The 14,395-nt window shown below is 42.2% G+C and overlaps 1 protein-coding gene across 1 annotated transcript in view; it reads left to right on the top strand.

Annotated features, from left to right (window-relative positions):
- REC8 (REC8 meiotic recombination protein) overlaps positions 1 to 13,511 on the top strand; it is a 178,760-nt gene extending 165,249 nt beyond the window's left edge. Inside the window, exons 16-19 of the mRNA XM_056525830.1 lie at positions 2,231 to 2,297; positions 12,706 to 12,813; positions 12,900 to 13,006; positions 13,273 to 13,511. Coding sequence (XP_056381805.1) covers positions 2,231 to 2,297; positions 12,706 to 12,813; positions 12,900 to 13,006; positions 13,273 to 13,364 — 374 coding nt within the window. The 3' untranslated portion in view covers positions 13,365 to 13,511. The remainder of the gene's footprint in view (positions 1 to 2,230; positions 2,298 to 12,705; positions 12,814 to 12,899; positions 13,007 to 13,272) is intronic.
- Positions 13,512 to 14,395: the final 884 nt, after the last annotated feature.

Raw genomic sequence — 14,395 nt, 5'->3', positions numbered from 1 at the left:
CATTTCCCATTGATTTGCATGGGACTTTAAACAAAAGCCCTGACCCTCACAAATGGGGGTAGTTAAGGGTTAAATTAACTATCCTATATTTTAAGTGGATATATAAGTAACATGTGACCAAGCATCATCAAAATATCTCCAGCCGTTTGGAAGTTATGCAGTAACATATATTTCCCATAGACTTGTATGGGACTTTAAACATAAACCCCGCCCCTGGCAAATGGTGGCGAATAAGGGTTAAATCACCTATCCTATGTTTGTTGTTGACATATAAGTAACATGTGTGCCAAGTTTCATGTTAATATCTTTAGCCGTTTGGACGTGATGCTGGAACATACACACACACATACACACATGTTGAGTTTTATAGAGGTATTCGTTATGCCTGTTGTAGTGCATTGGCCTAAGAGGTGGTGTCAGAACATGCAGGCTGTTTACGTGGCAGTGGTATACCAGCATATGATTTTTTTTAAAAAATTTTTATGAGAATAGTGGTCTCAAATTCTATAATACTTAAAAACAGTTATTAAATAAATATTATATATGTAGATGTATAGAAAAGTGAAGGCACTACTCACCCGTATTAAACAGACTCCACTGGAGGATTATTAGATCAGCTGTGTTGGTGCAGTCGCCTCCCATTGGTGTAGATGGTGGTGCATAAATCCTTCGAGTCCAGGTAAATGTTAAAGTCCAGAGAGTAAGAACGGGGCTGCACTCGCCAAAGTTGCAAAACAACCACCTTCTTTATTCCGGGACAGTAGAATTACAAGCAGGACAATAGCCGGTTCTTGCAATCACAGTGAGCCAAGAGGAAGCGCAGCAGCGCAAAACAATTGTTGCTCGTATTTTGTGAACGCACCTGCTATTGTCCTACTTTTTGTAATTATACTGTCCCGGAATAAAGAAGGTGGTTGTTATGCAACTTTGACGAGTACAGTCCGGTTCTTACTCTCTGCACATTATATATATTATAGATCTTAGGAGAAGATGGAAAAAAAAAAAAAAAGTGAAAAAACTAAAATTGCTGCATCGAGGGGTTAAAGAAAATGTCCTGCTATTAAAGTGATGTTTTTATGCTCACTATCATACAGTATATATATATATATATATATATACATATGCAAACATATACACACACACATATATACCACAGGATCCACTATTTTACAATAGGTAATGGTCATAGCTCACCTGCTCTCCCTCCCTGCACACTGACCAAGTCACAGATCATGTAAAAAAAAAAAAAAAAAAAAATAATCATTCTCTCGCATTCAAGTTAAAGGGGTACTCCGGTGAAAACCTTTTTTCTTTTAAATCAACTGGTGGCAGAAAGTTAAACATATTTGTAAATTACTTCTATTAAAAAATCTTAATCCTTCCAGTACTTATTAGCTGCTGAATGCTACAGAAGAAATTCCTTTCTTTTTGGAACACTGATGACATCACGAGCACAGTGCTCTCTGCTGACATCTCTGTCCATTTTAGCAACCATGCATAGCAGATGTGTGCTAAGGGCAGCATGGTGGCTCAGTGGTTAGCACTGCTGCCTTGCAGTGCTGGGGACTTGGGTTCAAATCCCACTAAGGACAACAATAAATAAAGCGTTATTATTATTATTATAATAATGTCAGCAGAGAGAACTGTGCTCGTGATGTCATCAGAGAGCATTCCAAAAAGAAAAGAATTTCCTCTGTAGTATTCAGCAGCTAATAAGTACAGGAAGGATTAAGATTTTTTAATAGAAGTAATTTACAAATCTGTTTAACTTTCTGGAGCCAGTTGATTTAAAAGAAAAAAGGTTTTCACCGGAGTACCCCTTTAAAGTGGCAGTGTGATGCACTGAGCCTAGGCGAAAAATGCAGTGGCTCAATGAATTACACTGCCGCTCAGCCTATTGCCTCGGATCGCTGCGGACGGCAACTTTTCTGACCAGCAATGTGACGTGTTGACCACGGCCAGACCATGAAGAAGGCAGCAGCGAAGGAGTGAAGCGCAATACCGGGACACTAAAGGGAGTGGCGGCAGGTGAGTCCTGTTTATTGTTTCATATGCAGGCAGCCCAGGCATTATACTAATTAGACTATTAGATATCTTCAAAACGTTTCCAAGTGAATTATACCCCAGTCACACATGCCAGTATTCACAAATAAAAGGCAAATTTTGTTAGTGACAAAATATTTTTTCTCAACTACATCATTAAGTGTTTTTTTTTTTTCTTACTGTTTAGAAGTCTCTCTAGAGGTGTCTGAGGAAGAGCGATCTCGACCTATTTTATTGACACCCGAAGAGAGAAGGTGAGAATGTACTGTAAATTTATAGTCAACTTACATAATGGTCATGTTCTGGTAGACAGCACATAACCTCTCTGCTATCCACAAAGAGGAATGCATTTTTATGAAGTGGTAAAATCTACTGGTATTCAGGCAAAGATCATTTGGGTTTAGGTTGCCCTGGTCTCTCTTGAAATAAAAGTAGGGTTGGGCCTGCAAAGCCTGGAACATCAATTTAGGCCAGTAATTAGCGTAAACTATAGCGGAAAGTGTGTCGCACAGGCATCCACAGAAGTACCAGATGGGGCAGCATTTCTTATTAGATCTTGTGTATCTTAGACCTGGGAAATTTTACCATATGAAATGCTGGTCATTTCTGCCCCAGTATGTCAATATTTGACATAAAAGTGGTTGTCCAGGATTAGGGATGGCTGCTTCTTTCTAAAAACAATGCCAAACCTGAAAATGTCAATTCATCACACAAAAAACAAGCTCTAGCACAGCTCACAAAACATGGAGACACAAAAACAAATTGTTCGTCACCATTATCGTACTTGCCTGTCTGATCGGGAGGTATCCAGCTGCTGGGACCCCACTAATCTTGAGAACAGGGCCCAAGTCTCCCTTCAGAATAGTATGGTAGTCCTTCATGCACACTGCAACTTACTGGAAATAAAATGTTGTTGGCTGAGCGTACTAGTTACCTGGGTATTCCAGGATTTTATTTTTTTTATTTGGCTATGCTACAGGGGCTGTTCATAATAGTGTCTGTACCTGTGTTCTCAAACAAAGAGTTACAGTGGCACACTGCTAGTGCTAAGATATGTGTAATATAACACTTTTTTCATTATAATGCTATAGAGAAAATTAGAGGCCAAATGTTAATCTTTTATGCTTTTGATGGTGGTCTTACAATTCTTCTGTGATTTTTGCCCCAAGGTTTATTTGATAGCATACAAAATGAATGTCGTCTCAGGTTTTCCCAGGTTGCAGTGCAGCCTGAGACATTACATCACTAGTAAGGTGATCAGAGGGAGCATATATTTCCGTCAATGGGTGGAGCAACCGCTGGGTGGGAGAAAGATCATTCTGCAAGAATTGTAGTTTTGCAACAGGTGGAGGCATATGAATATACTGATTACACAGATAACAAAACCCCCAATGTAAGAGAGGGGATCTAACAACCCCTATATACTCCCAGGGCATACATCACAGGACCATGGAAAGTCTTCATAAACAGCAGCAGAATACAAAACCTATACCAACACAAAAGCTGTAAGCAGACGCAGGTAATGCAAAAAAGTGACAATCTTTATTGTTTAAAACACAAGCACATATATAAAATCAGAGGAATGGCAGCTGAAAAATAGGGCGTCTCCTGGACAATAGATAATAATCAATAGTGCAAATCCCATATGTATGGGCATATAACTCATGGCACAAAATACAGATAGAACATCCGCAAGTTTACACCAAGCATTACATATAAATAGCAAGTGTGCATAAATGTTGTAAAAGACTATACCAAGCCCTGCTATGTTACAAAAAGACAGATACCCACATGTAGAGAGCAACAATGCAGCCAGGTGACGTCCCCCCCTACGACCGTTTTGGACCGAAATCCTTCTTCTGGGAGTCCTCCTTCCGAGTCTGTGCCCAAAATTGCCTTTCCAGACCTTTTTTAAATTCTACGAATTTATAATTTCCCCAAATCCTCGTACACCCAAAGCTGTGTTTTATACCACAGATTTGTTTCATTTAATTCCAAACTTTATAATATATTTCAAATATAGAAAATAATTAAGGTGGGTGCTCCCTAGGGTGTGATTCTAACATTTCTAAAATATTCTCATAATCCCATGGACAAGAGTTTATCATGAGTTCCAGGATACTATTATTGCTACCTTGCTTTATGTCCTGTACTTTTGCAGCTAAAAGAGAGAACTTAAAATTCGGTAGGGCCCATCCTCCCTTTCCCTCCGGGAGAGTAAGAGATGAGTATTTTATTCTTACTCGACTCCGTCCCCAAATAAGCTTATTCAGAATTGCTTCTAATCCCTTAAACCAGGAGTCTGGGACCCATACTGGTGTGGCCCTAATAACGTATAAGATCTGCAGTAAAAAAAATTTAAGGCCGCTACTTGATCTGCCTGCGATAACGGTAATTTACACCATATACTAACTTTATTCTTTTAATTTTTTTTATTTCAATGGTTTAAGATTAGCTTCCATAAACAATTTACTCCTTGATGTAATTTCTATCCCAAGATATTTTAACCCCTTAAGGACCACGGGTTTTTGCACTTTCATTTTTTCCTCCTCACCTTTTAAAAATCATAACCCTTTCAATTTTGCACCTAGAAATCCATATGAGGGCTTATTTTTTGCACCACCAATTCTACTTTGCAGTGACATTAGTCATTTAACCCAAAAATCTACGGCAAAACGGAAAAAAAAAATCATTGTGCGACAAAAGTGAAGAAAAAATGGCATTTTGTAACTTTTGGGGGCTTCCGTTTCTACGCAGCACATTTTTCGGTAAAATTGACACCTCTTTATTCTGTAGGTCCGTACGATTAAAATGATACCCTACTTATATAGGTTTGATTTTGTTGTACTTCTGGAAAAAATCATAACTACATGCAGGAAAATGTATACGTTTAAAATTTTCATTTTCTGACCCCTATAACTTTTTTTTATTTTTCTGCATATGGGGCGGTATGAGGGCTAATTTTTTGCGACGTGATCTGAAGTTTTTATCGGTACCATTTTTGTATTGATCGGACTTTTTGATCGCTTTTTATTCACATTTTAATGATATAAAAAGTGACCAAAAATACGGTATTTTGGACTTTGGAATTTTTTTGCGCATACGCCATTGACCATGTGGTTTAAAAAATGATATATTTTTATAGTTCAGACATTTACGCAGGCGGCGATACCACATATGTTTATTTTTATTATGTTTATATATTATTTATATGGAATTTGGGAAAAGGGGAGGGATTTAAACTTTTAATAAGGAAGGGGTTAATGTGTGTGTGTTAAACATTTTTTTTTTACCTTTTTTTCTTTTACACTTTTAGTCCCCTTAGGGGACTTTTAGGAGGAATCATTTGATTCCTCATACAGATGAATGGGATTACATACAATCCCATTCAGCTGTGTGCTCTGCGCTCGATTGATAAAGCCTGGTCCTGCCAGGCTGTATCATTCAGAGAGCCGGAGCAGACACAGGAGGAGAGGTAAGCCCTCAGGCTACCTCAGTAGTGGATCGCTCTGCGGGGGAGCGATCCACCCCACTGGACCACCAGGGACTGGATACAGGCACCTTTAGACACTGCTGTCAGCTTTGACAGCGGCGATCTAAAGGGTTAATAGCCGGCCGCGGCGATCACTGCATGTCGGCTATTAACGCCGGCCCCCAGCTGCAAGAATCAGCTGGGGGCCGGCCGGTATGACGCGGGCTCGAGTCGGGAGCTCGTGTCATACTTCGGTAACGGCCATTGGACGTGTATACACTTCCATGGTCGTTAAGGATTCCCCTGTTTTCAGACATTTTATCCCCTGGGTTAATACCTTTGTCCCTTCCACTACTGGTAATAAAAAAGGATTTCTCCCAATTTACCTTCATTCCAGAAATTTCTCCAAATTCATTAACAATTTTCATAACTCGATGGTATCATATCGTTTGGGTTATCTAAGAATAATATGTCATCGGCATAGAGAAGAATTTTGTTATTCTCTCCTTTTAAACCAACACCTTTTATGTGTACTGAACTCCCAATTGCTTCCGCCAGTGGTTCTATAAATACAAAGAGAAGCGGGGAAAGAGGGCAACCTTGTCTTGTTCCCCTATAAAGGGGAAAGGAGTCTGTCAATCTTCCATTTATTAAAATACAGGCAGTTGGATTATTATAAAGCAGTTTTACCCATTTAATAAACCCTTCCTCCACCCCAAACCGAGCCAAGGTTTGCCATAGGAAATCCCATTCCACCCTGTCAAAGGCTTTCATTGCATCCAATGACAGGGTGGAACGGGAGGACTCCCATCCAACTGCATACTGGCCAAAACTTTCGCAATATTATCATGAATTTGCCTACCTAGGATAAAACCGGATTGGTCTAAAGTGGATCAGTGACGGAATTACCCCAACCAGTCTACGCACCAAGGGGGACATTCATAAAAGTGTTTACCCGTTTTTTTCCCACTGATATTTGTCGCTAAAAAGTCGCAGTTGCGACTACACATTTTTCTTTGCGACAATCCTTCAGAGAAAGAAAAGCAGCTTTTGTAAGCAACTTTCACAAATCAGATTATGGTAGTTAGAGATTTATAAAATGCGAATGTCGCAAAAAAGTCGCAATAAAGTAAAAGTTTGCTTACATTTACTCCAGGAAAATCCTGGCTTAGGTTTTTAATCTTTTTGGACTTTAGCGATCCAAAAAAGTGAGATACCTTTTTAATTAAAATTTCGTAGTGTACCATTTAAAAATAATAAAAAAGATACAGTAGTGATGGAAAAAATTGTATTTAACGAAATTTATCATTTTTATAACAACATTTTTATTCATTTTTAAACAGGGATCAATTTATGTGGGCGGGTAAGGCACTAAAAATGTAGCAGACAAATAAAAATGTAGTGTGTGTGTTTTTCACCTTTTTTTTTATTTATTTTTTACATTTTTTAGGTAGTACTACTACTCCCAGCATGGAACACACTGATCCATGATTGGAGTAGTAGTTCCTGTACTAATAGACAGATCGCCCGTTGTGATCCTCCTGTATAATGTATAGATGCGGGCGGCCGCCGCATCTATATATTATACAGGAGAATCACAGTGACACTCGCTGTGATCTGTCTATTAATGCAGGTACAACAACTCCCAGCATGGAACAGAGTGTGCTCCATGTTGGGAGCAGTAGTACCTGCAGTAAGGGCCAGATCACAGCAGATGTCACTCCTCCTGACACCCGCTGCGATCCTCCTCATGTGAATGTCAGGATCAGCTGTTCTCAGGGCTACAGAGCCGGGAGAACAGCTGATGCTGAGCTGTAGGTATACATTGTATATCTACTGCCCAGCAAGAACTTACAGTGAGCCCGCAATGTGTATACAGTATACACATTGCTGGCTCACTTAACCCCTTGTTGAGCTGTGCGCTAAGCCAGCCCGGCAAGGAAAGAGTTAACTTACACTGCTGGACAGTGTAGGTTAACCCTTTGGGCAGTATACAATATATACAACTATCTATAGATAGCTGTATATAGTGTACACAGAAGATGAAGTCCCCTTACCTCCGTCCAGTCCCTGTGTAGCTCCGCCCCTAGTGTAGCGGGGCTACAACGGGATCCAGGCTGGTAAGTCTGAAGCTCTGTTAACATTGTCCGTTTTGTATAATGTGAACAGACCCTTCTGCCAGTGTCTTCTCAGACAGGGAGACTCCAGCTGTTGCTAAACTAAAACCCCCAGCATGCCCAGACAGCAATTGCATTATGGGCGCTCTCCCCTGCAGAGAGCACAAAAAATGTCCTAACCCATTTTTTGGTGTTTTTTTTTTTTCTTCTCATTTCAGATCAGTGTATGCAGAGGATTACTGCGGATTCGATGGATTACGACGGATTAACTGGATTTTTTTTTTAATTTTAATAAAATGGTTAACGAGGGCTGTGGGGGAGTTTTTTTTAAATAAAAAAATTTTTCCAATGTGTTGCGTTTTGTTTTTTATTAAATTTTCAGGCTTAGTAATGGAGGCGGTCTAATAGACGGAATCCATAACTATGCCAGGGCTTAGCGTTAGTCCCAAAAACAGCTAGCGCTAACCCCCAATTAGTACCCAGGGACCCACCGCCACAGGGGTGCCTGGAAGAGCCGGTACCAACAGGCCTGGAACGTCAAAAATGGCGCGCCTAGACGGTAACAGGCTGGCGTTATTTAGGCTGAGGAGGGCCAGTAACAATGGTCCTCGCCCACCCTGGTAACGTCAGGCTGTTGCTGCTTTGTTGGTATCTGGCTGATACTGAATATACAGTATGCGTTTTTTTTTTTCTTCATAAATAAAAAAAAAAAAAAACGCAGAGGGTTCCCCGTATTTTCATTCTCAGCCAGATACCAACCAAGCAGCAACAGCCTGACATTACCAGGGTGGGTGAGGACCATTGTTACTGGCCCTCCCAAGCCTGTTACCGCCTAGGCCAGGGAGCGCCATTTTTGACGCTCCAGGCCTGTTGGCACCGGCTCTTCCCGGCACCCCTGTGGCGGTGGGTACCGGGGTAATAATTGGGGGTTAGCGCTAGCTGTTTTTGGGGCTAACGCTAAGTCTATTAGACAGCCTCCATTACTAAGCCTGAAAATTCAATAAAAATAAAAAAATAAAACACAACACATTTGAAAAATTATTTTTATTTACAAAAACACTCCCCCACAGCCCTCGTTAACCATTTTATTAAAATAAAAAAAAATCCAGTTCATCCGTCGTAATCCATCGAATCCGCAGTAATCCTCTGCATACACGGATCTGAAACGAGGAGAAAAAAAGAAACCCACAAAAAAAATGGGTTAGGACATTTTTTGCGCTCTCCGCAGGGGAGAGCGCCCATAATGCAATGTCTACCTAAACAGGGATCATCCAATTGGTGCAAAACTACAACTCCCAGCATGCCCAGACAGACTTTGGCTGTCTAGGCATGCTGGGAGTTGTAGTTTAGCAACAGCTGGAGTCTCCCTGTCTGGGAAGACACTGGCAGAAGGGTCTGTTCACATTATCCAAAACGCACAATGTTAACAGAGCTTCAGACTTACCAGCCTGGATCCCGTTGTAGCTCCGCCCCCCTAATGATATCCCCCCTCAGCATTCGACCCACAGAGTGGTACCCAGAAGGTAGTGAGAAAACTGCCACAGGGGACAAAACTGGCTATTTCCACACACCAGGAAAAACACCAGAAAAAATGCCAGGAAAAACTGCCAAAATGCAAGGAAAATTCGTGGCAGTTTTCCTGGCAGCTTTTCCTGGCGGGAAAAAATCTCAGTGGAAATCTAGCCTTACTAAAATACCTCACCTACTTTTGCTTACCTGTGGCAGATTTCAAGATTTACGCGCGACAAATTTATTAAGGCAGTGCAACATAATAATAAATTTGTCGCACGTAAGCAAAACGTCAGTCGAAAAAAATAACTAAAAACAAGAGGACTAAAGCAAGGTTTTATAAATGTCCCCCCCAAATCTTTTGCCAAAATTTTCACATCCACATTTAATAATTAAATTGGTCTTAGTGCAGCAAGCTCTATTATAGATTGTTCTTTCTTGGGAATTAATGTGATATTTGCCTCCATGAGTTGTCCTTTGTAATGACAACTTATTTTACCATAAAATGTATGGCGAAATTTAAAAAAATACTATTTGTGTGGGGAAATTGAAAAGAAAACCGCAATTTTGCAAATTTTGGAAGGTTTCGTTTTCACACTGTACAATTTACTGTAAAAATTACATACCGTATATACTCGAGTATAAGCCGACCCGAGTATAAGCCGAGACCCCTAATTTCAACCCAAAATCCCAGGAAAAGTTATTGACTCGAGTATAAGCCTAGGGTGGGAAATACCTCATCCCCCCCTGTCATCATCCAGACCCGTCATTAACATCCTCATCATCATCCCCTTGTCATCATCCCACACATCCCCCCTTCATCATCCCCTTGTCATCATCCCACACATCCCCCCCTTGTCATCATCCCACACATCCCCCCCTTCATCATCCCCTTATCATCCCACACATCCCCCCTTCATCATCCCCTTATCATCCCGCACATCCCCCCTTCATCATCCCCTTATCATCCCACACATCCCCCCTTCATCATCCCCTTGTAATCATCCCACACCCCCCCTTCATCATCCCCACCCCCCTTCATCATCCCCACACCCCCCCTTCATCATCCTCTTCTCATCATTCGCCCTCAGTGGTCTTCAACCTGCGGACCTCCAGAGGTTTCAAAACTACAACTCCCAGCAAGCCCGGGCAGCCATCGGCTGTCCGGGCTTGCTGGGAGTTGTAGTTTTGAAACCTCCGGAGGTCCGCAGGTTGAAGACCACTGCGGCCTTCAACATCATCCAGCCCCCTCTCACCCCCTTTAGTTCTGAGTACTCACCTCCGCTCGGCGCTGGTCCGGTCCTGCAGGACTGTCCGGTGAGGAGGTGGTCCGGTGAGGAGGTGGTCCGGGCTGCTATCTTCACAGGGGGCGCCTCTTCTCCGCGCTTCCGGCCCGGAATAGAGGCGTTGCCTTGACAATGACGCAGAAGTACGTTGGCAATGAACGCACCTCTGCGTCGTTGTCACGGCAACGTGACTATTCTGAGGCCGGGCCCGAAGCGCTTAGAAGAGGCCTCCCCGGTGAAGATAGCAGCCCGGAACCAGTATCCCACCGGACCACCTCCTCACCGGACAGTCCTGCAGCACCGGACCAGCGCCGAGCGGAGGTGAGTACTCAGAACTAAAGGGGGTGAGAGGGGGCTGGATGATGTTGAAGGCCGCAGTGGTCTTCAACCTGCGGACCTCCGGAGGTTTCAAAACTACAACTCCCAGCAAGCCCGGACAGCCGATGGCTGCCCGGGCTTGCTGGGAGATGTAGTTTTGAAACCTCTGGAGGTCCGCAGGTTGAAGACCACTGCGGGTGGGGGAGTTCACTCGAGTATAAGCCGAGGGGGTTGTTTTCAGCACGAAAAATCGTGCTGAAAAACTCGGCTTATACTCGAGTATATCCGGTAATTTCTTTATTCTGTGGGTCAATACGATTCAATGGATACCCATGATTACACACTTTTCTATTATTATACAGTTTAAAAACAATCTCAGACTTTTTAACCTAATTAGTGCATTTAAAATCCCTCTATTTTGACGACCTATAACTTTTTCACTTTTCCGTATAAGCGTGGTATGAGGGCTCATTTTTTTGCTCCATGGTCTGTACTTTTCATTGATACCACATTTGCATATATGAAACTTTTAATTAATTATTTTTTTACATTTTTGGGGAATATTATGTGACCAAAAAGCAGCAACTTTTGACTATTTTACGTTTACGGCGTTCACCGTACGGGAACAACAACATATTTTGATAGTCCAGACATTTACGCACGCGGCGATACCAGATATGTTTTATTTTTATTTAACACTTTCTTGGGGTAAAATGGAAAAAAGGGATGATTTACATTTTTAGAGGGGAGGGGATTTTTCACATAACACTGATCAGTATTATAGGCGAGCTTCTGCTCTGGTCTGCTCGATCTCAGACCAGAGCAGAAGACCCTTGGAGATGGACTGAGGAGACGCAGGTGAGGGGACCTCCGTCCGCCATTATAGATGATCGGCTCCCTGCAAAAGTGTTGCGGCCAATCATCCATTTTACCAATCGCACCGCCGCAGTTGCTGTGATCTGTATTGATCACGGCATCTGAGGGGTTAATGGCGCACATCATCGCCATCGCTGATGTCTGCCATTACTGATAGCAGCCGGGACCTGCCATGCATGACATGAGCACCACTTCGGTGCTCGCGGTCATGTACAGTACTTAAATGTACATTTACGTCCTGTGTTGTTAAGGGGGTTATGAGTACGTCCGTTAGAAAAAAAGTGATTTTGACGTCCGTTCTCGACGGGGAGCAATGGCAGTGTGAAAGTAGCCTTAATGAGCCATAGAATTAAAACCAATGACAAGTAATGTGAATAACATTGTTAATGTACATGGACTACTTTATAAAAAAAAAAAAAAAAAAAAAGCATCTACAATGTACCTCATGTGACATGTACTTCATAACAAAAGTGGAAAACCTAGTGTGATCAACTAATTAAGTGAAATAAAAAAAAAAGAAAAACAAGTATGTTTGGAGCTACCTTGGAAATGATCTGCTTGTTACATCTTGGTGCACACATTGTGGAGTCCAAAACTATTTGGCATTCAGTAATATTGGTGTTTTCTGTAATACTATCTTGCAGATCACTCTCTGTTCAGGAAGAGGGAGAGAGTTTTACCAATGGTCTCAGAGATGGCAGAAATTATTGTGGAGTGAAGTAGTATTAGTGAGAAGTACTTAGTGAGTTAGATCCCTGTGCAGAGTGGTCTTTGAGTCCTGCAAAAATAGTGGTCTATCAGTAAATAAGGTCACTTACGGGACCAATAAGAATACAGAGAAGGGTTTTAAGAGGATAAAATAAAGGATTTCAGACTAAAAGTCACACTTGACTATAGGATGCCCCTCTGATTTAGACTACAAAAAAAAAAGGGAAAAAAGAGCGGAATATTCTGTACTAGTTAAAACTTCCTTGGGGTAGTGCCGCACTATAGCGCTGTCGCTGTTCTGCCTAGGACACATTGTGGAGTCCCAAACTATTTGGCATGCTGTAATATTGGTGTTTTCTTTAATACTATCTTGCAGATCACTCTCTGGTCAGGAAGAGAGAGTTCTACCAATGGTCTCTGAGATGCCAGAAATTATTGTGGAGCTACCTGAAACTGAAGAAGTATTACTGAGTGATCTGCAAAGGTGACAAACACTGCTGTTGCTTCATTCCTGTTACCAAACTCTATGATTATCTATGATAATGTGCTTTGGTTGCAATCTCTTATTAGGAAGTTACGTTCAGAGATTGACAGGACAGGGCAGTCAGAGTTCCTTAGCCTGGCCCCTCATTCTCTTTCTCGCTTGTTGGTCTCCAGATTCTTTTTCAGCTGTCTTGGTGAGTTAGAAAGTGATTTCATGGCTTAATATGGAAAAAAAAAACTATCATTATCTGCTATTCTTTTTAAAAACATATTATGCATATTATTTAATCCCTATGCCATTATTTTTAGTGGGAGTGAACACCTACCAGCTATGCCTTAAAGGAATAAATCAACATAAAATACATAAAACTGTAGTATTTTAGTTCTAAATCAACATTTTAACATGTCTAAAAAACAAAACAAAAACAGAAGCTTTTCAATATGCCATTTGTTTTTCTAGTGCTCTGCAACCAAGAAGTTATCCATCTGGAGCAGAACGAACCATATGGACGAATACACATCACATCAGGAAGACGATATTCACAGGGCTGAGGATGCAGCTTTATTAATTGTTTCTGTTTTAGCTTTTTAATCTTTTTATCTGACATGAAATGGTATTTATTAGACAACGCATTCTTTTTATAAGCACAGTTATAAATTTATTATACAGAACAAAAAATTGCCTTGTGTTTTTTTTTGTTGATGTAATGAAGTATATCGTCTAGTGTACTTAACCCCTTAAGGACCAGAGCGTTTTTGCACATCTGACCATTGTCACTTTAACCTGTTGGGGACGAAGGGCGTATGCATACACCCTTGCGTCCTAGTACTTAAGGATGAAGGGCGTAACCATACGCCCGTGGGAATTTCGGTCCCCGCGGATGACTGCTGATATCGATCAGCAGGCACCCCGTGCAAATGCCCAGACCCCCCCCCCTCCCCCCATGTCGGCGATCGGCGCAAATTGCAAGTGAATTCACACTTGCGATTTGCGCCGATTCCGGTTCATTACGGGTCTATGGTGACCCGGAATATAAGGGGGATCGCGGTTGTCTAAGACAGCTACGATCCCCCTGAAGGGATAGGAGTAAGGTTGCAGAGGTGCCACCCCTCCTATCCCTGCCATTGGTGGTCTACACGCGACCAACAATAGCAGATCGGAGGCGGGGGGGGTTTACTTTCGTTTTCCTCGTCCTGCCCACCCACAATAGGCGGGGCAGAACGGGGAAACAGACAGGGACCGGCGCCGAAGATCCACTTACCTTTCTGGAGGCTGCGGGCGACGGTGATCGGCGGGCAGCGATGACGTGCTGCAGAAGAGGACGGCCCCCTGGATCCTACGGAAGCCGGTAACATGCCTAGCAACATCTGGAGGGCTACAGTGGTCTCTAACCTGTAGCCCTCCAGATGCTGCAAAACTACAACTCCCAGCATGCCCAGACATCTGTTTGGGCATGCTGGGATATGTAGTTTTGCAACAGCTGGAGGACTGCAGTTTGAGACCACTATACAGTGGTCTCTAAACTGTAGCCCTCCAGATCTTGCAAAACTACAACTCCTAGCATGCCCAAACAGCTCTTTGC

This window comes from Hyla sarda, chromosome 1 (assembly GCF_029499605.1).
Source record: "Hyla sarda isolate aHylSar1 chromosome 1, aHylSar1.hap1, whole genome shotgun sequence".
Taxonomy (NCBI): Eukaryota; Metazoa; Chordata; class Amphibia; order Anura; family Hylidae; genus Hyla; species Hyla sarda.
The sequence above is the reverse complement of the archived record's forward strand: the minus strand, read 5'-3'. Positions and strand labels throughout refer to the sequence as shown.